The 25626-nt window shown below is 41.8% G+C and overlaps 1 protein-coding gene across 1 annotated transcript in view; it reads right to left on the bottom strand.

Annotated features, from left to right (window-relative positions):
• Positions 1–661: 661 nt before the first annotated feature.
• shank2b (SH3 and multiple ankyrin repeat domains 2b) overlaps positions 662–25626 on the bottom strand; it is a gene marked incomplete at its 5' end in the record, with an annotated part of 36029 nt that continues 11064 nt past the window's right edge. The window contains 5 exon segments of the mRNA XM_034203044.1: positions 662–4168; positions 19545–22014; positions 22992–23097; positions 23603–23715; positions 25535–25573. Coding sequence (XP_034058935.1) covers positions 3649–4168; positions 19545–22014; positions 22992–23097; positions 23603–23715; positions 25535–25573 — 3248 coding nt within the window.

Raw genomic sequence — 25626 nt, forward strand, 5'->3', positions numbered from 1 at the left:
TAACTTTAAAATGGGAAAATAAAACACAACCAAGGAGATTCATTCAGAATAAATATTGCTTCTTACATAACCCATAAGTCTAATAATAATCATCATAATAATAATAATATCCACGATTTTTATCTATATCGTTTTTGTTGGCAATCCACGCGTCAGTGTTGAACAGTTTTTGTTCAGATAACCTCTATAAAATGTCATAGAACTTTATACAAATCTTTAAAAATACTGTGCTTTTCTACCCCTGTCGACACGTCGCTGTTTGCTCTTAAAATAAGTTTCATGTTCAAACAGGAACAGGATTATAGCAGCATTGTCCCGTGCTAATGTTCACAGAACACAGAGCTTGTGTATGTCTCATTGTCTCCTCGAAAGTGTGATATGAAACCTAAATAAGGGTGAACTTCTAAAACAATATATTTATTTTCAGACGTTGGGTTACTGTCGAGCACATATCGAACCACACGTGAGGTGCGCTCTGAAAGAATCTACTTTGAGATGAAAACACAAGCTCCTTTTTCTCTATGGAGCTAAACACTGGACAGTGGTGCAGGTACAGTGAGGGGGGAGGGGGGTTTGTGAGCGTATTTAAGGCATCCTTTTTAGGATGGGGGGCAAGCGAGACCAGGTCAACTCTGGCAACTATAAATCAATCTTCATAGAATTTTTTTTGTTTTACTCTAAACCTTTTTTAATAGAGCTATACATATAATCAAATAGACATTTTATTATCCTGTTAAACAATCTTATATACACGTTTCAACACATACTGTACTTCTACTCCAGCCATTTGCTAGCAAACACACACATTTCCAGCTTTATAAATGCTGATTTTGTTTGAAATTGGACCCTTAAAATAAAGTTTAAATCCCTTCTCTACTGCAGGGAGACAGATAAGAATAAGGGACTTGGAGAAGCTTAGTTACAGCGACTGAAGTTCATCTGCAACGGATCAGAAAACACTTTCTATCCCTTTGTAATCTCGCGCTGATGAACATCTGCCGCCTCTGTCAGGTTGCTCTCTGCTTATTTTCTGCACAGAGGAAATGTGGATTTACGTTAAATCGTAATTTGTCATAAAACCCTGACGCTGCAGAATCTCCGTCTGCTCTTAAAGCTTCGGGAGATTTCACGCCATGTGTTTGAAGTTGTCTTACAAGGAATAAAACGTGTTGATGTAAGGGGCGCCAGTTAACAGCTTTGTTAACGCGGTGTTGCATTTATCTCCTTCTTCACGATAAGAAAACACTCTTTCGAAGGTAGTTTCGATCTAAGACAGTATTTCCCTTTGACTTTTCCCAGTTTAGGATGCTTGTTTGGGATCTAGTTGAAGTTTAGCTCGAGTTAGCTTAATGCTAACAATTCTGTTCTTAATCTCATCGCTCTTTTTTTAATAAACAACATATAAAATGTTCAGGTAGTCATTTAGCTATATAGGAAACAAGTAATGTATCTGTTAAAACTGGAGTTTTAGCTCTTAAAATGTCAACCTGTGAGTTATTAATAATTAGGTTGCTTATAAATTGTGTCATTTAAAATGGTTGAAAGCTAAAAATGCCTCCAAAAGGGTTTAACACTGGCTTCAAAGTCAATAAAATGCTATCGAGCGACAGCCTTAAAAAGTTGGAGAGAAGAAAACGCTTTTTCATTTTTTTGTTGAGTTTGATGAGATCAATCTTATGTGAAAATGGAGCTAAGAGACGATTAGCTTAGCTGTAGCTACCAGTCAGAGTAGTGCTTTGAGCTAAATGTTAAACAACCATAACAACCGTTGCCAATGTTACTGTACAATGTGGTTTCATTTCCTGTTACCCAAGTGGGCAGATTTGGTGATATTAACATAATGTTTAACTAACTATTAGATATTAACAGCTAACAGCCAGATTTAGCATTACAAAAAATAGCTAGCTAGGGAGTTGGCAAACTTTGTTGACGTTCTTGCAATAGGCAGAGACAAAGCTCATTTCATCCTCAGTTGTCCGTCTGAAAAATGCCATTTTACTGTCATTATGTTCAGAAGATATGTTGCTTTTGACAAATGGGTTCAATATTTAAAGATATACCTGGTTCAACAATTCAGTTCATGCTAATGTGCTAGTTAGCACTTGCAAAGCTAAATAGGGATGTCAATAGTGTAACTTTTAAATTATATATTTTAATGTTGACTTGATTGCATGTAGATAAATGGTTTTAATCAAAACAAATCTGCTATTTAGCTTTTTAGCAAGCAATAGCAATTGGTGCCATTATTAGCATAATTTATTATACACACAGACATTGGTGCATTATGAAAGAGGAAGGAAAGGTTGGTGCTTTTGAGCTGCACGGGCCAATCAAAACGTTGTGTGGATGCAATCAATCAATCTGATTTGAGTATTTATGCTAAGCTAATTGTCTCCAGCTTCATATTGTGTGCAGACGCGACAATGGGGTCAGTCTTCTCATTAAACTCGTGGCAAGAAAGCGAATAAGCGTATCTCACATGTCTCACTGTTTCTTTAAATGCTCTCTTTAAAAAACCTCATCTTCTACCACTACACACAGGTGTTTGATACATTAGCGTTACCGCGGGGCCACATGAGTGTCGACCTGCTAATGGTGAAGTGGAAGGAGATTCGACAATGGAGAAGAAAGTAAAGTAAAAAAGTAAAGAACAGCTCTAGTTTCTCTATACTGTGGCCTATATAGCGGATCTGTGGAAAAAAGCTAAACTGGCCTTCAGGATATTTTGGGTCAACCAGTGACACACTCACACACACTCACCCACACTCATACACACACACAACTATAAGGTAAAGAGGGACAGGGACGCCCTTTGCAGACAGACAAACCATTTCAAGGTGAGAATTATTCTGGTACAACGTTTGTCTGTCCGTGTTGTTCCTCGTGTCCTTCGCTCGGTTTTTCTTGTACGCTGGGTTATCACCTCTCTCCACGCGTTGCTCTCTCTCAGGAGAAGAAGGCCATCGCAGTAACGGTGTGTGTACATGCTGAGGGTGTGAAGACAGTGTGTATTCTCGTTTGTCAGTGTGTGGCGTTGTGCATAAAGTGTGTGTGTGTGTGTGTGTGCATGGAAATGTACTATTTATTTAAACACGTCAGCTAAAGTTCTTATTTTGACACAAACAAGTGAAAAGCAAAGGAAAAACATGGAGTCTATCTCAAATTGTTCTCTACAACCTTAGATGCACCCAGAAATATAACTCCGGTTGGACTCTAGTGAAGAAATATTATCTCTGAACAAACTCTAGCAAAGATAGAAAAGGAGCAACGACCAGCTCAGCTGGTTTCATGCACCCACTGCGGGTGAATGGAAAAAGTGTTCAGTATTCCAAAGCAGGTGTCAGCACGAGTCTGTGTGTGAAATCACTTCCAGACGGGTATTTTTCCAGCGTTTGAGACACTATTCCAGAGTTTCTGGTCAATCCTTCCTTGATGTGACATAGCAGCGTGTCTCTTCTCTCCCCCCTCAGTTCAAGAAGAGCACTGAGACGAGGGAGGACGAGAGGACAAAGACAGCAGGAGGCAGCATCAGCTCGGACCAAACTTCTTGAGATAACGTCTGATGGAGATGGAGACGGAGAGTCGGGGATGTTTGACCCCCGTTTCCTCCCTCTCCTCAGCCCCCCCCCTCCCTCCTCTCCTCTGGGTTTATCTGTCCTGCAGCAGCTTCAGGGCCCTCTCGATGTTCATGCGGTGTCCCACCCTGGTGACGCCCAGGTCTATGAGGTCTTCTTTCTGCAGCGACAGCAGGTGTGCGCCCTCGATCTCGTTGTCCAGGAAGGCGTCGCGGTGCTCCCCCAGATTCAGACTCTCCAGCCAGTCGGCCACGTCCAGTTTGCTCCACAGCTCCATGGGTTTGGAGGCGAAAGGTTTCCCAGACGCTGCCACGGCCTGAAGGAGAGTGAGAGGAGACGGGGAGCGAGAACTTACACTTCCTCCACACGAGGAGCTGAGACTGTAGCCTCCGCCGCTGCCCATGGGGGGGGTGGGGAGCCCGAAGACGTCGGTGAGGGAGGGCGAAACGGAGGGAGGCAGGGAGGAGCAGGGCGTGAGGGAGGAGGCGGAGTCAGGGGGGCTGCAGGGGAGCGTCTGGGAGGGGAGGCTGCTGGGGGGGGGCGAGGCCATGGGGGTCGCCGCGTTACGCATCCCTGAGTCGTCTGCTGGAGGCCTGCGGGGGGGGGGGGAGAGAGGGGAGGTTAGTCAAAGTCAACTTTATTGTCAATCTTTCAGTTTGTGTGTACAGGCAGAGAGATCGAAATTCAGTTTCCCACAATCCCGAATACAAAAACAGAGATATATAAAAATATGTATAAGAAAGTAGAAAGAAAGGGAGGCGATAGAAAACTATTTCTGCTAAAAAGTTATCAACGATTGAGACATAAACATTTCAGATGTGTGTATGTCACACTGTCACTTTAACTCATGTACCTTTGCTTTCAAATTTGTGTTTTGAAATGCCATTTTATAACATGTTTTCTAATGTCTTTCATGTTTGTAAAGCACTTTGAATGGCCTTGTGTTGAAAGGTGCGATATAAATAAACGTGCCTTAAAGCTTTTTGCATATTTCTTTATTTGAAATATTGCATTGTTTTGCATATTTCTTTCTGAATGAAAACGTTCAACATTTTTCTGACATTCTATCTCAGTTGTGTCTCACACTCCTGAGGGAGAGAGGAGACCATGCTTAGTGGCTGTATTTTACAAAACAATATTCAATTTCATATCGTTATAAAGATTTTTAATGATTTTCTAGCTTTGCATTGTTTTCATATTAATTGCAGAAACGTTCCTTTTGCATAAAGGAATTACATTCTGACATTCTCTCACATGTAATTGCTCCTCAGCTGCGAGATGTGAAGGGAAGAGGTACATATATATTTGTACATATAGGCGCAAAGTTAAATGTATTTGTAAGCAAATTATTATTTCTACATGCAACATATAATGAGGTGGTTTGATCTGGTTTATGGCAAATCCGGGAAAACACTGATTTCCATTTCCCCTCTTTTCTGACATTATACAAACCCATTGAGATGTATTAATCTACAAGGGAACAGACAGATTAAAGGACAATGCAAATAGTCTTTTGCAACCCAGGTCTGGCACTATTTTCCGCGCAAGCACTTTAATAAATAAAAATAAGAACGAGTTAAAACAACAGCTGGCTGGAAAATAAGAAGACATATGGGATCCTTCAAATGTAATATAGAGATGTTATGAGTTAAGATGGAAGACTCTTTGTTTCAGGAGTCCTGAGAGAGAGTTGCTCATTAAACCAAAACAACAGATAAAGATGTATCATTTCATTTCTTCAAGGGTTTAATGCTGCAAAGTGAACAGTAGGTGGCGCCACATGCAAACATTTCTACCCAAACTGCATCAGCTGATACTCAGGATGTCAAACCAGGACTCGGCTTTTTAGGTTTTAATCTCTATCAACAAGTTATTTACTGCATAATAAAAATGTGCACCTCGTAGTGTGATTAACATAATACATTCATTTGTAACGCTGTAAATACACAATGCTGTATCTCTGTTGATCAGGGGTGTCAAACTCAAGGCATACACTTCATTTGATGTGGCCCGCAAGAGCTTGCAAATAATATAATACGTTTATTATATGGTCACATGCCACTTTACAGAAGCAGGTTGCCCATAAACTACATGCCCCACAATGCATCTCATTTTGTGACATGCGCACTGAAGAGACTTGCAATTATTTGCCGTGGACTTCTGCTTTCAGACGTAGTTATTTATGAAGTTAATATCCTATCAGATAATAATCCAACGCAGAGGCAATCATGTACATACATTATTTTATGTTTATTATATATTGATATAGTTACAACCGGCCCTTTGAGTGCAACCATAATGCTGAAGTGGCCCGTGATGAAAATGAGTTTGATACCCCTGCTGTTTATTCAATAAACTGTTAAGCATACTGATTATGTTTAGAGGGTACAGGTCACATTACTGGAACATTAATCTAATGATTAAAACTGTTTTATTAAAGTAGTCTACCCACACACACTCTGACATTTCACATGAAGGGCTTCAAAGATCAGACGATCTCAATTAGTGAAGTGTCTTTATAAAGTGATGTGTGTCAGAATTTAGCATCAAATGTTCGTCCTTATTTATAATCAGGTACAAGGAATATGGAGTCAAATATACAGTATTATTCGACTAATAATTATTGTGTTTATTGGACAATTACATTCTTGTTTTTATAGAAATATCTTTATGTTAAATCTTTCAGCAACTACTTGTGTCTTAATTCTTTGCCTAAAACTAACTGGAAATGTTTTAATTTAACATGAAAATTACTAATCAGCAGAACTTAAAAAGCAGCGTCTGTATTTTAAGTATTTTCTAAATCAGATAAAGCTGTTTCTGCTTTGTTTTCCCCTTAACTTAAGGGGGTTTCAAGCCTATAAAGCAGTAGCGTCTTACAGCTGTGAGTATGTTCAATGTTTTATTTCACGCATGTGATATAATGAGTGTAACACAGACGTGCAGAGTGCCGCCTGCAGGTAGAAGAGGCTACTAATGGAGGCATGTGTGCAACAACATCCTGTTTAGCTTTTATTTATAGTCCTTACAGTAGCCTATGACGGTGAGCAGGATAACACTTTATTTAGTTTATTTAGCATGAGAAGGAAACATGTCTATGATGTGTTTTGCTCAAAATACAAACAAATCATGCATTTTAGAAATCCCTCATACCCCTCTATTCCAGCCCTGTTTAGAGAAACACGGATTTAGGGTCCTTAATTTAAAGAAAAGAAAGGAGGCGGAGCTAATGCCTGATCAGAATTCTACCGGAGATAAAGTAAAATTCTGCTGTGATAAAACGCCATCCTGTTTAAACCACATCAAGGATTATTTCTGAAACAGTATGGAGCTCAAATGCTTTTTCTTGCGGGTTTATCACAAGGTGAGTTCCTTTTTTTATTTCCTGCTTTTCAAACACATGTGCTCTCCAGTACAGGTTAGCTCTGAGTGTTAGCGAGGCTTGCTAATGTAAACAAAGACGAGATCACGTCCAAAATACGTCAGGCATTGTTTCTGATAGCAACTATCTGTGGGTCCGCTGCCGATTTTACATCATATCTGCAGCAAATCTGTATCCGCTCGTTGTACCCTGTTTTTAAAAGATTTGGGTACGGAGGAAACGAGAGAGGGTTTTATTTTCTGACGCTGCGTGAGTTCCCCGACACACCGGGGACACATTGATGTTTAAAAGACATCACAAAGTGCATTTTGCATGATAGGTCCCCTTTAATGCTAATTTCACTTATTTGTGCGAGTGAATGATTCCATCTGTTTATTTTATCAAATGTATTCTGGTGCATAGTGATAACTGCAACAGCATTTATTCGCCCTTTTCAAGAAGAAACACTGAGTAATTCTGCAGTCGAGTGTGGACAGTCTGTCACAGGATAAATCTCAGAGGATGATTAATGGGTCAGCAGAAAGGAAAGATAACGTTCTGTTCTCAGTTTGTTTATCTCATGTTAATCTGGTCTTTGTTTTCTTTCTTTTTCTTGAGAAAAACACAAATCAACGACAAAACTAAGCTGTTAAGACATGATGATATAACATGCTCTTGTTTTCATTTAAAAAAAGATCCCAAGACACAACAGAAAAACTACTATTGGGTATGAATTGACAATCTAATATACAACATGTTTCAAAAAAGTTGGACTAATCCGCCGCTGAAAGTAGTCCCCCCTTGTGTAACCGTAGGAACCAGAAAGATTGGACAGGAAGTCACAAAAGAGTTGAGGTAAACAGATTTTTAGTTTTAGTCTCATACCGGGATTATTGACATTCAAGCGTTAAGGTAAATTAGATTTTAGGGTTTTTAGGGCCACTCAGAGTGACATTTAAAACCAATTTTACAAACCCTTTGTGCTATGCTGTTGGGATTCGACAATGCTTCTACATGTCTTAAACATTTTTGGGTGTTTTTATACCAATTCAAGCCTTATCTAGGACTTCGTTTTAGATTGTTTTACATTTGTTGTTGAATTAATCTGGAGGATTTAACATATCATTTGATGGATATGAATTGTTTGTATTTTGAAAACACAAAACCCACATTTCTTTGTTATCACTACATTTTTGCAGGTCGAATTAGCAAAAGGCGAGAAAGTCCCACCACCACGTGCAAAAACACACACAGGAAGAGTGTATTGTGTGTGTGTGAGACATCTCCCTCACATTATCTTCTGCCCCAGATGGATGTGTTGATATATGGAGCAATGACACACACACACACACACACACACACACACACACACACACACACACACACACACACACACACACACACACACACACACACACACACACACACACACACACACACACACACACACACACATCAATCCATGCAGAATAATCACACCTTCCTTCCCCAGAGGATTTCCTTGTCAACACACACTCCTTTAAATCTGACCTCACACTCTTTAATAAGATGCTACATGTAGCCTAGATATCTCCCCTCACCACTTGTAGCATATGGAGCAGCCTGAGGGGAAGTGAAGGGGACAAAAGGGGGTCGCTCTGCCAGAAATGGAACGGGGCCATTGTTACAGCGCCAAACTTACTTCTCAACACCAGCTACTCCACAGGAAGTCAAGTTGGATGGATGAGATGGAGACAAAGGACGTTAGTTGGTGAACACACACACACACACACACACACACACACACACACACACACACACACACACACACACACACACACACACACACACACACACACACACACACACACACACACACACACACGAGATGGAATACAAAGAGGGGAATGCATGGAAGAACAACATATATTTAGGAACGGAGAACCATCTGTCCGCCTTCTGCTTTCACCAAAAAACAACTTTCATTTGGAAGAAATCTCTTTTTGAAAATCGAGTTTTTAATCCTGTTAGCAGGTTAATGTATCTATACATGCTCCAAGACAGATCATCAGGACTGCAACGTATTCATCTATTGCTGTATAACATTTCATAACATAAAGAAAAATGCCCGTCCTATCTTCGCAAAGTGAAAGGTGACGTCTTAAATGTTCAAAGTAATGCACTTTTTTACGACATAAAACAGAGAAAAGCAGCAAATCCACAGAATTGAGAGGCCACAAAACGCATTTTAAGCTCTTTATTTTTCTCATACTGTCTGTGCTGCAGCACCTCTTTTCACCCTCTGTCTGAAACCAGAGCCCAGTCTGCTCTGATTGGTTAGCTGGCCGGCTCTGTTGTGATTGGTCAACAGCTTAGAGATGTCCCGCCCCTTAGCCTATCACGTACAATGTGTTGTCACTAAGTTATGGAAGTAAAAAGTCAAATGGAGGCGAGAGAAACTCCCTCTGGAGCAGGGAGGTCAAACTCAAGGCCCGGGGGCCAAATCCGGCCCGTGACTTCATTTTCTGTGGCCCCACAAGAGCTTGCAAAGAATATTATGTTTATTATACGGTTACATGATGATTTACAGAAGCACGTTGCAAACTACATGTCCCACAATGCATCTCAAATTAGACTTTTTTTCTCAGAATTTGAACTTTTTTCTTCTAAATGTAACTTTTTAAATGTTCCTTTTTTCAATTTTGACTTTTTTCCCAGAATTTGGCTTTTCTTTTAAAATCATTTTGTGACATTCTCACTGAAGAGACTTCTGCTTTCAGACGTAGTTAATTATTAAGTTATTACCCTATCTGATAATAATCTAATGCAGAGGCAATAATGTAATATAATACATTATTTTATATATATATTTATAAATGTATTTTGATATAGTCTTAAAGTTACAACCGGCCCTTTGAGTGCAGCCCTAATGCTGATGTGGCCCGCGATTAAATTGAGATTGACACCCCTGCTCTGGAGGGAACACAGGCATTGTAGCCTTTGCAGACCATTTACATGCACTAAAACTTATATAACACACTACAGGGAAGAGAAAACCCCAACAAGCAGAAAAAGACCTCTTTAAACGCAGGTCAAACAGCAGAAAAATATTAAACGTGAGATTTGTCACTTCTCTAATTAGTATCCTGGTGTTCCTTCATCTATTATACACGTCTTGTTCCAGGAGTGAGATTGATGTGAACAGTATGTAATTGCTTATTAGTCTAATTAGCACAGAGCCTCGTTTAGCTTCCTGACCTTATTAACACTTCCAGCCGACTCCCAGAGTCACGGATAACAGAAGAGGACGATGTATGCTATAAATCTGTGTGTCCAGTCATATTTTAGATCATCACAAACAGTGGGAGGACAAATTCTTTGTTTGAAGAAACATCAAATGTCTGATTTCACCAAGGTATCACTAAGCTTTATCTATTGGGTTTGTTGATTATATGCATTTCAGTCAGACAACTCACGCGTTTCTTAATATGTTTATTAGAAGCAGCATAGTTTGAGTTTGGCGTCTAGGCTCGGGCCTCATCACTCCACAGAATTACAAAGAACATTGAGTGATGATTAGATAACTATCCCCGAGCCTACAGGTGGAAGCTGGGGTGGTGGGGGGGCAGGCGAGCAGCAGCAACATGAAACACAGCAGCAGGAACACGAACGCAGCAATAGCAAGTGAACGCAGCAGCAGCATAGCGAGGCAGAGGCAGGAAGACCTGGCAGCTTCAATAGAGCGGCATGTTTAGGAGACTGTGATTGGTTGGTTGTAAGAGGGACGAGGTGCGTCACGTGTTCATGTATCATTGGTGCTCGAGTTGACTTTCTGAACTAGCTCGCAGGCTTCGCCCCATATTATTGACCTGAATCCTTAAAGTAAACAGATACATGTTTAGTAAAAGTATAATAGTACATAGAAGGAGATGAAAATACTTGAGTACAGTAAAAGTGCCTTGAAATAGAGATAAAGTAATTAAATTAACACCTAATTAACATATTGTTGGCTTCTTTTAATGAGGAAAAAGGATCTTAAGGAGGAAATAGCAGATCAACAATATATGCCACGTATAGGTTTTATACATCATCTGAAAGCTGAGGAAATAAAGATGAATTTAAGATATGTCATTTTGTGTCAAGTCTCATCATAAATCTGTAATAAACATTGTATTTTGCTTTGACGCCTATTACAATGATACGTTTCAGAATATAATGACCATCCCCATGCCTTATTATCACACATGGTAAATAGTAACTGCATTTATATAGCGCTTTCCCAGTCTGTGACCCCTCAAAGCGCTTTTACATATCAAAATATATTAAACATTTACAAGTCAGCATTCACTCGTCCCACACATTCATACAAGCTGCCACCGGTTCAGAGAAACGTACATTCACACACCGATGGCCATCAAGAGCAACTTGGAGTTATGTATCTCGCCCAAGGATAACGAACCACCAATCTCACGATCCTTTTTTTACAGAGGGTTGCCTAATGTACCTGAGTAAATGCACTACAGTACGGTCCACCGCTGGTTAAACACACACACACTGCTGGCCTTTACGTCACATAAAGCTGCATCAAAAAAATGCATGGTCCGTATATAGGCGGGCAAGAATGAGTCCTTAATCCCAGGCATGTGTCAGCATTTCAGCATTTCCTGTTCCCTGGAAGTCAATGGTTTACTGAATGTGTTTTTTGGTTCTTAGCCTGACATAAGGTCTGTGGTTAACACAAGCTGAAGATAATTTATCGTTTTGTACTATGACACACGGCATCTATTGCACGTCTGTCCGTCCTGGGAGAGGGATCCCTCCTCTGTGGCTCTCCCTGAGGTTTCTCCCATGTTCCCTTTAAACTGTGGGTTTTCTCTGGAAGTGTTTCCTTGTACGATTTGAGGGTCTAAGGACAGAGGGACTAAGGACAGAGGGTCTAAGGATAGAGGGTGTCGTATTGTCATACTGATATTCTGCACAAACTGTGAAGTCCACTGAGACAGATGTAACATTTGTGATATTGGGCTATATAAATAAACATTGATTGATTGATTGACGACATAAAGTACGTCAGTAAATAAATACCCACCCGTGTTGGATTTAAAAGCGGTTGCTAACAAGAGTCTAAATGAGCAATCAAGCTCAACGTTAGCCGCCTTTAGCTTAGCGGTGGCGACGTGAAGTCATGTGACCGTGCTGTAGTTCCTTTATAGCCCAACGTTAGCTTTTGACTTCAAACATCATTAAGTGGTGTTAATATGAGGAGATTATCCTGCTGCACAAAACGTGTTAGTATCATAAACATTGAGATTATGTTCTGCTATAATCCCATATCACATGGAGACATCCCATTGAATCAGAGAGGGTCGGCCTACAACAACATGTCCTCCCTGCAGCACTCTTTTGCACATTTTCTGATAATTGTGCAGCTCTGATATCAGCTGCAGCTTTGGAGGAAGGTATCAGAGATATTGATATCTGCGGGGGAGACCTCGTGTCTCACGCCCCCACATTGCATGACTCCTCTCTCTAACACACATTCAGGGTCGCTCTCATTGGCATGCATGCACACACTGCCTTTATTTATAGCAGCGTGAACACACACACACACACACACACACACACACACACACACACCGAACACTGACTCTATCTTACATAATGCTGGCCTACTAAAGTAGCGCGGCACGTGACCTGCGTGAGATGATGCTGAACTCTGCTGAGGGTTTTGGCCTCACACACACACACACACACACACACACACACACACACACACACACACACACACACACACACACACACACACACACACACACACACACATACACACACACACACACACACACACACACACACACACACACACACACACACACACACACACACACACCCCCCTGACTCAGGCTGACATCACTGCAGGCCTCAAGGCTGCTCTCATCAGCTCGTCGCTAGGCAACCCATTCGTCCACAGGCACAACCAACGCACATTTAATCTGGGAGGCTGAGAGACAGGGAGGAAAAGATAAAAAAATAAAGAGAAATAAAAAATAAAAACGCAAATGTCGAAAAGGAGGAAATCAAAAGCAGTGAATAAAAGGGAGGCGGTAGGAAGGAGACACAGAGAGGGAGAGCATGTGTGAATCTAGGCCATCTTCTGTGCATCTCTGTTGCCATCTGTCTGACAGAAACAGAAGCAGGACCACCTCTCACTCCGCAGGACTCTAACATGACGAAGAGCTGCACGTCTGAAGATATTAAAACCTCCTCCTCCTCCTCTTCCTCGGCTGCCTACAGACACGCTCCTTCAGACAAAGTAGTGCTACATGAAAAGCCCCTCTGAGCAGGCAGACAATCAGAGACCCCCGAGACACAAGAGAGCGGGTTTAACCTCCATTTGACTCTCTCTCACACACACACACACACACACACACACACACACACACACACACACACACACACACACACACACACACACACACACACACACACACACACACACACACACACACACAATTGTTCATAACGATAAATTGGCCCATCAAATGTCTAAGAAATGTCAATCCAAGTTTCCCAAAGTTGAGGCAATGAACTGTTTCAAATAAGCTAAATAACTTTGACTTTTGATAAAACAAAAAACAGTATATTAACTTTAATAAAAAATATAGCAGCACATTTGAATATTTCAGGGGCTGAAAAGAGCATTTTCTGGCATGAAAAGTAACAAATAAAATGTAAAAATATATGAACATTACAGTATGTCATAAATGTGAGAACATATTTGTAAAAATCTCACTATCTGTCTTTAAATGTCTGTCTTTAAATCTATTTCTTTAAAATGGTATCAAAAGGAAAGAAAACCCACCAAATGTCCAAATGTGAGAGGCTGAAAACAGCATTTTCGTACCTGCAATAAACACTGTGCTTCGTTAGGGGCTTGTACACATTTGAAATGTTAGAGGGGACGAAAGCTGAGAAAATGATGATGGCTATCCACATGCTCTGTGATCTCTCATAAAACACAAGAAGATATTCACTTGATATCAAACAGTAAAAAAGGCAGTCTCCATGTGAAGAGGCCTCGCTCCTCCAGACAAAGTAGTGCAACATGAAAAGCCCCTCTGAGCAGGCAGATAATCAGAGACCCCGAGACACAAGAGAGCGGGTTTAACCTCCATTTCACACACATAAAGCCTCCAGAGAAACGATCACAAAATCCAGATTACACGGAGTAATCCACTTCTTGATTAGTCCATGCTCAGAACATAATCTGATATGTTTTTTGCGGTAAATCTCTTGATTGCTAAAGTCATTTTGAATGCAAAAATGTAAAATAAATGTTATTTTCAGCATTAAATACAACTGATATTGGACAGCCACTACGCTCTGGACTCTAAGGAGTGTGTTTGAATCCTTTTCCCATTCTTCGTCATCTTGATTCCTCATTGTTTTAATTTGTATTCTGACTCAAAGCCGTTTACTCTGAGTATAAAATGACTACAGAGGTATAAAGTGTGCCTCGTCTTTGACTCATTGATGCTTTGTTGTGTTGACGTCAGCATTGTATTACCATTGACGGATCTTGCGCGCTTTAAGAAAGCCACCTGGGAAACACTTGGACACAAAAAATAATGCAACACCTGCCCTGGTGTGATAGTCACTGCAGAGCTGACGTAGAATACTTTCCCCAGGTTGCAGATCATGTTTGCAATAAGCTTGACATGAGTCACATGACGTAGAAAGAACACAAATGGAAACATAAAATCTCTGCTTCCTAGAAGTCATAAGAAACTCCAGGGTGCAAAACAATCCTCTCACGCAGACTCATGGCTTGAGGGGAGTAAACAGTTTACTTTGAGAGGCTGCCAGCTTTCTGATACCTTAGCATCACCAACAACTCTTTACAGGCAAAGCTACTTTTACTCCAGGACTGCTTAATGTCACACCATGATGGATGTGAGATTAAACATAATGCCGGGAATGAAAGTCATTAACTGAGCTGATTCATTATGCATTGAGTGTCATCGATTCTGCAGACGGTTCTTTGCCAAAAGGCCCATCTTAAAAGGCACAATCTGTTAACACTAGATTACTTTTATAGGAGGCAGACGCCCATAAACGTCCCAAACAAAACAAATCAAGACAATCCAGGCTAAAGGGTGAAGATACGAGTAACGCACAAACTCCTAGTAGATTCCCACACCTTCTTAAAACATCAAAATGTTTTTCAAGGACTTTCCAGACCAAGATCAATCAAATTCAAGGATCCAACGGTATCGACTCAATCAAAGTTAATTATTGTTGCTCTGTCTTGCGGCAGGTGTCGCGTGAAAAACTACGACGCATTTGAAGTAAATGCTGAAAGCGAAATGGAGCGTAATAACTAACCTTAGGTAAAATGTTGTATATATTAATGTAATACATGACTTTAGGCACTTTTAATGACCCACGTTTCTTTCTGTGAAACAAAGCCCATAATGACCACGTCGATTTTTAAAAATACATTTTTTTACCCTTAAATTGACCAATTTTCAAGAATTGTAAGCACCCATTGGAACCATGTGTATCATACGTGATGAATGAGAGAAATACGATTTGTTTGTGAGTCTATTGCCTGTTAGAGTCATTGTTTTATTTAAGGAAAATCCTATTTTTGTGCCTCAAGAAGGTGCTAATATTAAAAATGATTACAGTATCACATCAAGTTTTTTCTTAAATATTGAAACAGGTTACAGTATTTTCAAAATCCCTTAAATACTAATCTTTGCATATCAACTTCTGAGGAGCACGGTTTTTATCAAGGCTTTAAATCAAGCATTTAAATGTTTCTTGACTAACCCAGTTCACAAGACTGTGAAAACAAACAGACACAAATAATGACAACTTCCTAGGAACTGATAGCGATGGGTAAAAATAAACACATCCAAGTGGAAAGAGGCCTTCGGAGTGATGTGAAACCATCTGATGGAAACCTACCTGTGAGACACATGAAGAAAGAAGAGGTGAAGGAACTACAGGAGACTGGAGAAAATGGAGATGAAGATGGAGAGGCGTGAGCTGAAAATGAAATGAGTACAAGGTGTAAAGGTCAACAGATGAGAATGAGGATAACATCATAGTAAGTGACGTGAAGCGTGAAGGAGTGTACACAAGGCCGGACCCGAGCATCTGCTGGGTGTCTCGCTGTGATCACCACAAATGGACGTCACCGTGTTGATCTAACTATGTTTATTAGACCAGAAGGCACCGCCCAGAGGAATCTGCTCTCTACACCTCAACGATGAGCGATGGGACCGTTCATACAAAATGCATGTGAGCAGTGAATTATTCATCCTGCTTTTTATTTCCCTCTCAAACAGGGGAGATTAAAAAACCATGAGCTGGTTCAGGTGAGGGGTCCATCAAAACGTTTGTCCCAGTCACTGCAAATCTCACTCATGCGTAGCTTGAGCTATAGAGTGGCGAAGTCCCGCCCATCTACTTCCGACCCATGGGACCTTATTTCTGAAAAAGTATGTATTGAAGTCAATGGAGAGAACACTTATCTTTCGATCTCGTTTGAATTGTGCCACGAATTACACATATGATGTTTGTCCATCTTAAAAAATCATTTCCATGTAAAAAAAGTCACAGTTTGTCTTAAAACTGTTGAAATATAAGACAATGAAAAATACGCAACTAGAAAGACTACAAATCCCTGTAAGTAAATTTAGCTAGCTGACATTAACGTTACACATTACACTCGTGTTCCTCACCGACACCTTGTGAAGCCGGTCCCGCATGCTGGCTCTTAGGAACCGACTAACTCCCCTTGTGTGTATGTAGCTCTCAACGTGCCCAGACTTGTAGTGATTTTCACCTCTTTTAATACTTTTCACTTCGTTCTGAAAGAAAGAGGTAAAATGTGCTAACGTGACGGCCATCTTGGTGTTGGTGACGTATGCGAGACCAGAGATGTAGGTCATTGAGCGCTTCACACAAAAAAAGTGTTACTTCACAGTTTTACGGCACATTTTTATTTTTTTGACTTGCTAAATTATCTTTTAAATTGACAAACATCATATGTGTAATTCGTGGAACAATTCAAACGGGATCAAAAGATAATCTTTCTCTCTCCATTGACTTCAATACATACCTTTTCCGAAATAAGGTCCCATGGAGATCCCCCGGAAGGGGAGGGACTTCGCCTCTCATTAGGGCTGCTCGATTATGGCAAAAATCATAATCTCGATTATTTGGGTCAATAATTGTAATTGCGATTATTAAATGCGATTATTCATTGACTTTGAAAACATCCATTTATTGGAGAAAAAAAATGTGAACAGTAAGTTTTGAACAGTTGATTACCCTGAACTTTAAGTCTAATTCAACAGAAAAACCAAAAAAAAAAAATATATTAAAAAGAAAAAAGTAATAATAATAATGAAAAATAATCGTTTTATTTCGATTACGTTGTTTTCGTAATCGTTGCAAGCCATAATCGTAATCGCGATTAAAATACGATTAATTGAGCAGCCCTAGCTTGAACTTCTTTAAAACATGGGGTTGCAGGAAATCAATCTTGCTGAACAGAATGTACCGTCTCCTTAACCTACCTAAGTAAACTGCTTTCACTTTGGTATGTATTCCTTTTTTTAACCCTAACCCTAAACCCTTGTGCTTCATCCAATAATTGGCTCTAGAAAAATCGCATATACACGTCAATAAAAGCCAAAGGATGATATGAATGAATGATGTCCTACTTTATTAACAGAGCATTTAACTCACGAGAGTAACTCTTCTTATTAGATCTTCATTTTTAAGAGTTTGTAATATAGGGTGTCAATGTAACTCCATGAAACACAGACCTTACAAATGTAACTTTTACACGTGGATTGCAAACTTAAAAAATGTTTTAACATCACCCAGAGGAGCTGTAGGTGACAGTGCCAATTTGAGTCTGTTTCCAAACCTCAAACAGACTCTACACTAACAGCTTCAGAAAACAAAGTCTCTGTAATAATGTCTGGCACACACTTCTAGTGGTTGCATCGCCTCCTTAAAAAAAATCAATGTTTTTCAAGGACTTTTGAGGCAAAAATCCCTCAAATTCAAGAATCCAACAGCATTGACTCAATCAAGTCAATGTGCAATGTGTGATAGAGCATGTGTGAATAGATCGGCTTGTTGTCAAGACGATTCACTTTGAGAGATTTGGCGTGTTAACAACGTTTCTATCGTGTTGCTAGTGCAAAACAGTCCAAGGAATAAAAAACAACAACTTGTTCTCGTCTAATTTGAAAGCCAACAAGAATCACAAACTTTCTGTCGTAAAGGACAGGCGCCAAGACCATCAGACAAGTTTAAGCCACAAACGTTATTGTTTATGACCAAATATATCCAGCAACAACTACATGACAGAGTAAAGTCTGCATTCTGCACGCTCTACCAATGGCGGCAGCCCTCACCTAAACCTCTAAGTATTTCCTGTGAGCAAAAAACACGACTGACAATTCCCAGCTGTGGGTTTGGAAATTACGTTCAATGTCCAGTTTGAACAGAAGAAGAAATTATTACCGTGGTTGACTGCATTTAGTAGCTTGTAGTTGTTGCCGAAGTGAACAGATTAGTGATTTTACAGGGAGGTAAATGAAGGAACTTGCTTGACAAACAAAAGTAGGTGAAGTGACATCACAGATTCTCAATGTCTTGCTATAGCAGTAAGATTGCTAGGTTTATAAATCATCATAATGTTTGCACAGAGACTTATGGAAAGCTATGACAACTTTCAACCTTGTATCTTTGATTTATGCAGGATATAGGGGAGGCGTGTGGTGCAGTGGGTTGTGAGTTGGTATTCGGATCAGGAGGGTCACAGGTTCAAACCCCACTGCAGTCAGCATGTCGTTGTGTCCCTGAGACACTTCACCCCAAATTGCTCCTGTGGGGATTGCCTACAGTATTGAGTATGTAAGTCGCTTTGGATAAAAGCGTCTAACAAGTGACATGTAATGTAATATAGATACATTAACATAGAGTGTGAGCCACAACAAACATTAGCCTCATCCTTGAGTTGATACTATAAACCCTTCACATCCCTGCATCTTAATATGTACTTCAAACACAACTCACAAAGCTATTATCAACATTACACAAGAACAAACTCATAAGTATAATCAATGATGAGCATGCAGTGGATCCGCTTGTAGTCCCTTTGTGATAATTATCAATAATCCAAAGGAAATAAAACCCTTACTATCTGAATAGCTCGATCAGTCAAGAAGTAAGAGAGAACATGTGTTATTGTATATCTCAACCAACACTGTAATGACACCCCTGGCATCTCGGAAATTAATCTAAAGGAGCACTTAAACATCAGGTTCACTGTGCACACAATTACAAATATAGCATCAATAACTAGTCAAGTCCGCCTTGACACAACAGTTTATATTCTATGACACCATAGAAGAAAATGCTACTAATTGCAAAGCCTTTATTTGGCATTGCCACCACTTTGACTGTAAGGTAAAATGAATTATGAATTCAAGTAAAAGATTAAGGAAGATTTGGGGCAGATATACGAGGCATTATCAATATAAATGCAATTTAGAAAGGAAGAAGTTGGAGATTTTAAAGACCTATTTTATACATACCTTGTTCCGAAGCCCCCCCTGGTCCCTGTGGGGGAGTCGAGGCTTTCTCCTGGCTTGGCTGGCCTGTCGCGATTCATTTGCTGCAGGATGGAGCTCAGCTCGGTGATGACGGTGTTCTTGGAGTCTGGTGTTGATGGGGGACTGTGCAGATCTGGCGGCTGATCGCCCCACAGCTTGGATGTCCTTTGAGTAGGAGTCCTAGGAGGTTCAGAGGATGAAGGAGGAGGGGGAGGATCCTGAGGCGGGGATCCATAGGACTCCGGGGGCTCTTCAATAAGAGCGTCATGATAAAGCGATGTTCTGTTGATGACAGACTTGCCCTTGGGTTTGGGGGGCACAGGGGGCCGGTCCACCAGGAAGGCGTGTCCGTCTGCGGTGGCGTAGAGGCTCTCCAGAGCGCTGTCGCAGAAGCCCCCCTCTGACGACAGGGTGGAGATGCTGGAAACGGTGCTGGTTGTCTCCATGTGCTGAGGATCCCCGCTACTGCGGCTGTCTACCTCCTCGATGCCCGAGTCACCCACCCCTGACTCCAAATCCGGTGGAGGGGGAGGATATGAGGGTGGCATGTTGTTTGCAACCCGTTTGTGTTGCTCAATGACAGGTGGCGGGGCGTGAGGGTGGTATGGTGGTAAAATAGGACCCCCATTTCGTCTCTGTTGCTGAATCATCTCTGCAATGGCACTCGCCTGATCATCAGGAATGTCGATACTGTTGGCAAACTCCAGTGGTGGTGGGAGGGGATCCGAGAATTCAAATTCCTCATCGATGTCAACTGATGCGAGAGGAGGTGGTGGGATGCGGAAGGGCAGTTTTACTGGTTCGTCAATGGACTCATTCAAGGGCATGCTCCTCCTCAATGAGGTTGGTTGGGGATTGGGGGACAGTGACGAAGCGTTGTGAGGATCCGGTTGGTTGGGGTCCTTCAGCTCCGATGGCCTGTTGCTGTCCTGCCCCTCCACCTCTTGGTTGTTTCCCTTGTTGCTTGCTTCGTTGCTGGTGTGGACCATCAACAGTCCAGTTAACTGCTGTGATAAATCCGACACATCCGCTGGCGCACTTTTCCTCTCCTCAACTGCCTGATGCTTTCGTTCTTCCTGTGCCCCATCAGACTCATACTTCTGCTCCGTCATTTGTCTCCGCAGACCGCCTCGACTAGGCCGCCCCATGGTTGCTGATGAGATTGCGGCAAAACTTGTCTCGATCCCCGAGCGTAGTTTGGTGTCAATAAACAGCGGTTGATTGAGGTCTGGTTTGTGGCTTGGCTGACTTGGGAGGGACTGGGCTTCGTGTTTGGGCGCTTGCTGAACCTGAGGAGGATTTGTTGGCTGATTCTGAGGATGGTTCTGTTGCTCCTTCATCGCCCGGTCACGAGCTGCCAGGGCCAAAGCAAGAGGGGAATTAGGATCCAGGGGTTTGCCTGTAACAGGATGGAGGTAAGTCCCGTTTGACCTGTAGTGGCTCTTAGGAGGTGTGGATGGGAGACTAACGGGACTGTCCAGGTTGGGACACTGGCCTGTTCTGGTGTTTAGAGGCTCCCTAACCACTGTGGGCTCAGGAGTGTTGAAATCTGTCATGTTGCCACTACCTCCCCCGACAGGACGACCAAGCTGTGCAGGGGGACCCAATATCCTTCGAAGCCTCTCATCACTAAACATGCCTTCATCGATGGACTTCGAATGGCGAAGACGAGGGGTCGGTGTAGGACTACCGAAGTCATCATCCCCAATATCTATTGACTGGAAGGCGATTGAGTGCTTTTTTGCCTCTAGCCTCTTCTCCCGGTCCCTTACTGCCCCAGCAATAGCTGCTGCAAAGGGGTTGCCTAAAGACGGGTCTTCGGGACGCAAACCACCAACAGGCATGAGAGGAGGGTGTTCGGGGGTGGTGGGCTCGATCTCCATACTGCTACCCTGGCTGCTCTTGCCACTGCTGCTGGTGGAGGGCTCCTTGATGATGATGGTAGGGATGGGAATGGAGGAGCAAGTTCGTTCTACAGGCGTAGTAGGCATGGAAACCGCGCCCGATGGATTTGATGACATGTGACTCTTTTTCTCCGGACTATCCTCAACGTTGTGCTGTTTTACAAGCATGCCCTTCCTTCGAGCTGGTTTGGCTGGCACGTACAGGTTCCTATTGCCCACCTCGGAGTAAGGGTTCTCCGGGACTGGAGCGCGCCCTCGAATGCGCGAGTCAAACTGCTCAGAGCTCTGCCGGTAATAGCCGCGCCGTAACGTACCGGCGTCGTTTGTTCGGCTAATGGTCTTCACCACATTGGCTGAGTTCTGGGTGAAGCTGGGTCGTATGGTGCCGTAGCTCTTGGGTGTTGGACCAGAGTTGAAGTCAGGTGGAGAAGGGGGTGAAATGGCTGGGGGAGGAGGGATGTCCTCTGAGGTGTCGGGCATGGAGAGGCTGCGGGCAAACTTGAGTAAGGGAGGCGTGAGGAATCCATGTTTGTCGTCCTCCGATGTACCTTGGAGAAATAGAGCAGAAGGAAAAAATATGTGAGGACCTGGGGGTGACATCCATATGTTTTATTTCCAGCATGGCCTTTGTTTGACGCAGTCAATGTCTCATTTATTGATGGCAGCTCTTTCTTAATCTTTTCCTGAGTTTTATCAGACAAGATAAATAAAGAGTAGCTGAATATAAAATGTTTTCTGCAGCAAGCAGGAATTTACTTTTGGCATTTACCCAAAACCACCACGTGAGATTTAGACAAACATTTATATTGAAGGCCAATTTGATTTCAAATCTATACAGAAGAGCAGAAGTGGATTACTTAAGGTAGCTGAGTCAATTAAAATATCGAATTATTTCATTTAATAGACAAAAAAAGGCTTGGACAAAGCTACATTCAGTTTAATTCGTTGTCACTTAGTCAATAGAGTGGTGCAGTGACGCGTCCTAAAACCCGGAAGATCATAAATCTATCGATTAGATTTATGATTAGAAAATTATAAAAGTATTTTTGTCGAGGGAACCGGAAGAAGCTTACTTCCAGGTTTTAGGACGCGTCACCGCACCACTCTATAAGTGACACACACGATTTAGTTGACACACCGGTGCCTTCAAACAAGAACATGCTAAAAGTGCTTTCAGGGCAATTTCAACACAAAAATATCCTAATCTTTTGTTACAATAATGATGGCATTGAAATGAAAAAGCGCTGTGAGTAACATTAGGCTGCACGGCGTCCCTTTGGTTCAGCAGTGAGAATGAGGTTTCAGCATACGTTTAACGACCTCGTATATCATCTCCTGAAAGCACACTTTGCTGACTGGATCCTTCTAATTTATCTATAATTAACTTGCATATTGCTTGAGCACACAGAGCGAGCCCTCTGAGCATTAATAGAATATTAGGACATGCTAAAAGCGCTGGACATGAGCTTCACAACGCTAACACTCACACGCCTTCACACACACATTTACTGTAAACACATCATACCTATGGACTTCTGCTTTTTCAAAGTGCTCTTCTCAGGTAGCCCCAGGAAAGCCCCCGGCACAGTGGGTGGCGCCACTGCTACTCCCTGGCGGTCATGATATAATGACTGCAAACAAGAATATTGTTAATGATGTACCAATAAATACACATTCTTTATTATATATCTGCTGGGTGTGGACACAAACACAAGTTTCGGATATATTTGTTAGTAAAAACTTACTGTAGCTGTAGAACAAACTGAAGTCAAAATAGATTCACAAACATTTATTTTCCCAAGAAGGACTTTGTTTGACCTTCGTTGTCCCTGTTTCATGCTGATCGTAAAAAGACAGCCTTCACACAACATTAATAATAATTTCTGATCAGACAAGTTATTTAAATGTTCAAAAGGCGTTTCTATTATTCTTTTAGCGCCAAATCCTTTTCAGACGAAGGCAAAACAACCTTATTTAGCTGCAAAACCTAAAAACCAAAAATATTTCGGACGTTTTAACGAATGCTGGCGTTCCCATTCGTTTTTTCAAATACAATGCTTTAAAATGCCAATACAAATCAGTGAAACGAAGTTATGTCAAGTATTTTTTGATGTCACCTGCGCTTTGATCACCTACATTGATATCAGCTGCTGTCACCAAACAGCGACTGGATGGCCGTGGTTTGATGGTGGCGATCTTCATATCGACAGGCGACGTCTTCTGGGCGTGCGTCATCTCTTCAACTTTGTCTGTAAGATACAAAGTGAGCCGTAATTAATGAGCAACAAAAAAACAAAAGACAAGGGCAGGATTGAACTTGTAAAGCCAAACGCAAGCTTGTCATTCACAGTGACCCGTCCCTGCAGATGAGACTGAAAAAAAAAAAAGGGCAGGAGGACTTTGATGAAATGTCTCGGGTGTGTCAAGCCTTGCAAGCCGTGCAAGCTCTTTCCAAACAGCCGACTCAGCAGCATCATCCGACTCTCAGGGTCGTTCCCTCATTAAATGTGAAAATGAGAATGAGCTCTGTCAAGTTTGCCTTTATCTTTCCCAGTTGTATTTCTTTATATTTCGCGCCTGCAACGTGGGAAAACAGCACATTTGGCAGCAGTGAACTTCCCTCTGGTGTGATGATGCGGTCAAATAGAAGTGTACGGTGGCCGACAGGTGCAAACACATTATGACGGCTGTTAGAGAATATGTCTTCTCTCTTCCTAAGTGTCAAATAATAATTCTTCCTTACTCCTAAGATATTTAACATTTACTGTGTGTTTACATTTACGATCAGCCCTGCTCCTTATCTTCCGCAAGGAATGTGATAATGCAGTCGTATGTTGATACTAGGGTTTACAGCTTGAACTACAGGGCATAGGGAGGGTTTGCGAGTGTGAGAACGCTAGTGTAAGGGTTTAGTGTTTTGTCTATCTGTCTGTTGATGTTAATTGCTCTACTCTCTCTCTCTCCAGGTGTCGGCACTTCCTGGCACCTGCTAGGCTGATTGTTATTCCCGCCCCTGATTGTGTCCACCTGTGTCCCATTACCTAAAGTGTATATTTAGTCCTCCTCTCCCTTTGTCTGGTGTTGGTTCGTCTTGTCTTTTCGTCATGTCCATGCCTGTATACCATAGACCTGTTTTTGCACTACCTAATAGAACCTAGAGATTCTTGGAGAGTCCTAGTAGATCCTAGAAGTTTATTGGAAAGCTTTGTATTCTTGAAAATAAAGAATATTACAAAGCAACGGAATCGAGCATCTGAGTTCTTACGAGCCCATCGTGTCAGCTAGCTTCTAAGCTCCAGAGATGGGAGAGACGTCTCCTGTGCCTGCAGATGTGTTTACGCCATGATTTACGCCCATCCCCAATATGCTGATTAACTCTCTGAACTAGTTAAAAGGTCTATAGAGAGAGAGGCTGGGCAGAATTGACATGACAACCCACCCGTGCAGTCAGAACCTTTTGCTGCTGTGACTTGTGATATGAATTCTCCGGCCGTTGACTTGTAATAAACTACCAGTGTTTGACATCAAAGCTCCAACGCTCCTCGTGTCTCTCTGAGCCCTGACTCTCCATTGCTGCAGAAGTTTCCCTTACAACGGCCAACATACATCCGTTAGGAGAAACGTGCTGCAGTATCACAAACTGATGGAATTATTAAAACACAAAGGTGCCAAAACACATGCAAATACAAAAATATCTTCATCAACCTGAAAAAAATGCACAGCGTTTACTAAAAGCTCTGCACACAAACACTACAAATACAGAACGCTGCTCTATTGGCGCATGTGTTGCCAAGTTGGTGAAGATGTTTCTTTGTTTGGATGTTGCATATTTGTGTGTTTTTATTTGCATCGTTTCTGAAACTGCAGCATGTTTCTCCTATTAGAAGTGTCTTGGTGGCCGTTGCAGCACGTTTGCGCTTGTCGCCCACCGTAGTTAGAGTCCACCCAAAAGGTTTTAGCTCAGAGAAGCTACATGCTAGCCCTGCTAGCCTCTTTCTGTGTGACCTCATGGGTTAGCTGTGTCTAGGATGTGGAAAAGCTTCCATGCATTAGTGGGGGGGAGATTACTTAGAGTGACTTGGAAAACAATCCTCTTCTTCTGCATATCTACTCACAGAGGAGAGGAGTGGGGAGGGGAGGAAAGGGGGAGGAAAGGAGCG

The sequence above is a fragment of the Gymnodraco acuticeps genome, unplaced genomic scaffold (genome assembly GCF_902827175.1).
Source record: "Gymnodraco acuticeps unplaced genomic scaffold, fGymAcu1.1, whole genome shotgun sequence".
In the NCBI taxonomy this organism is placed as follows: Eukaryota; Metazoa; Chordata; class Actinopteri; order Perciformes; family Bathydraconidae; genus Gymnodraco; species Gymnodraco acuticeps.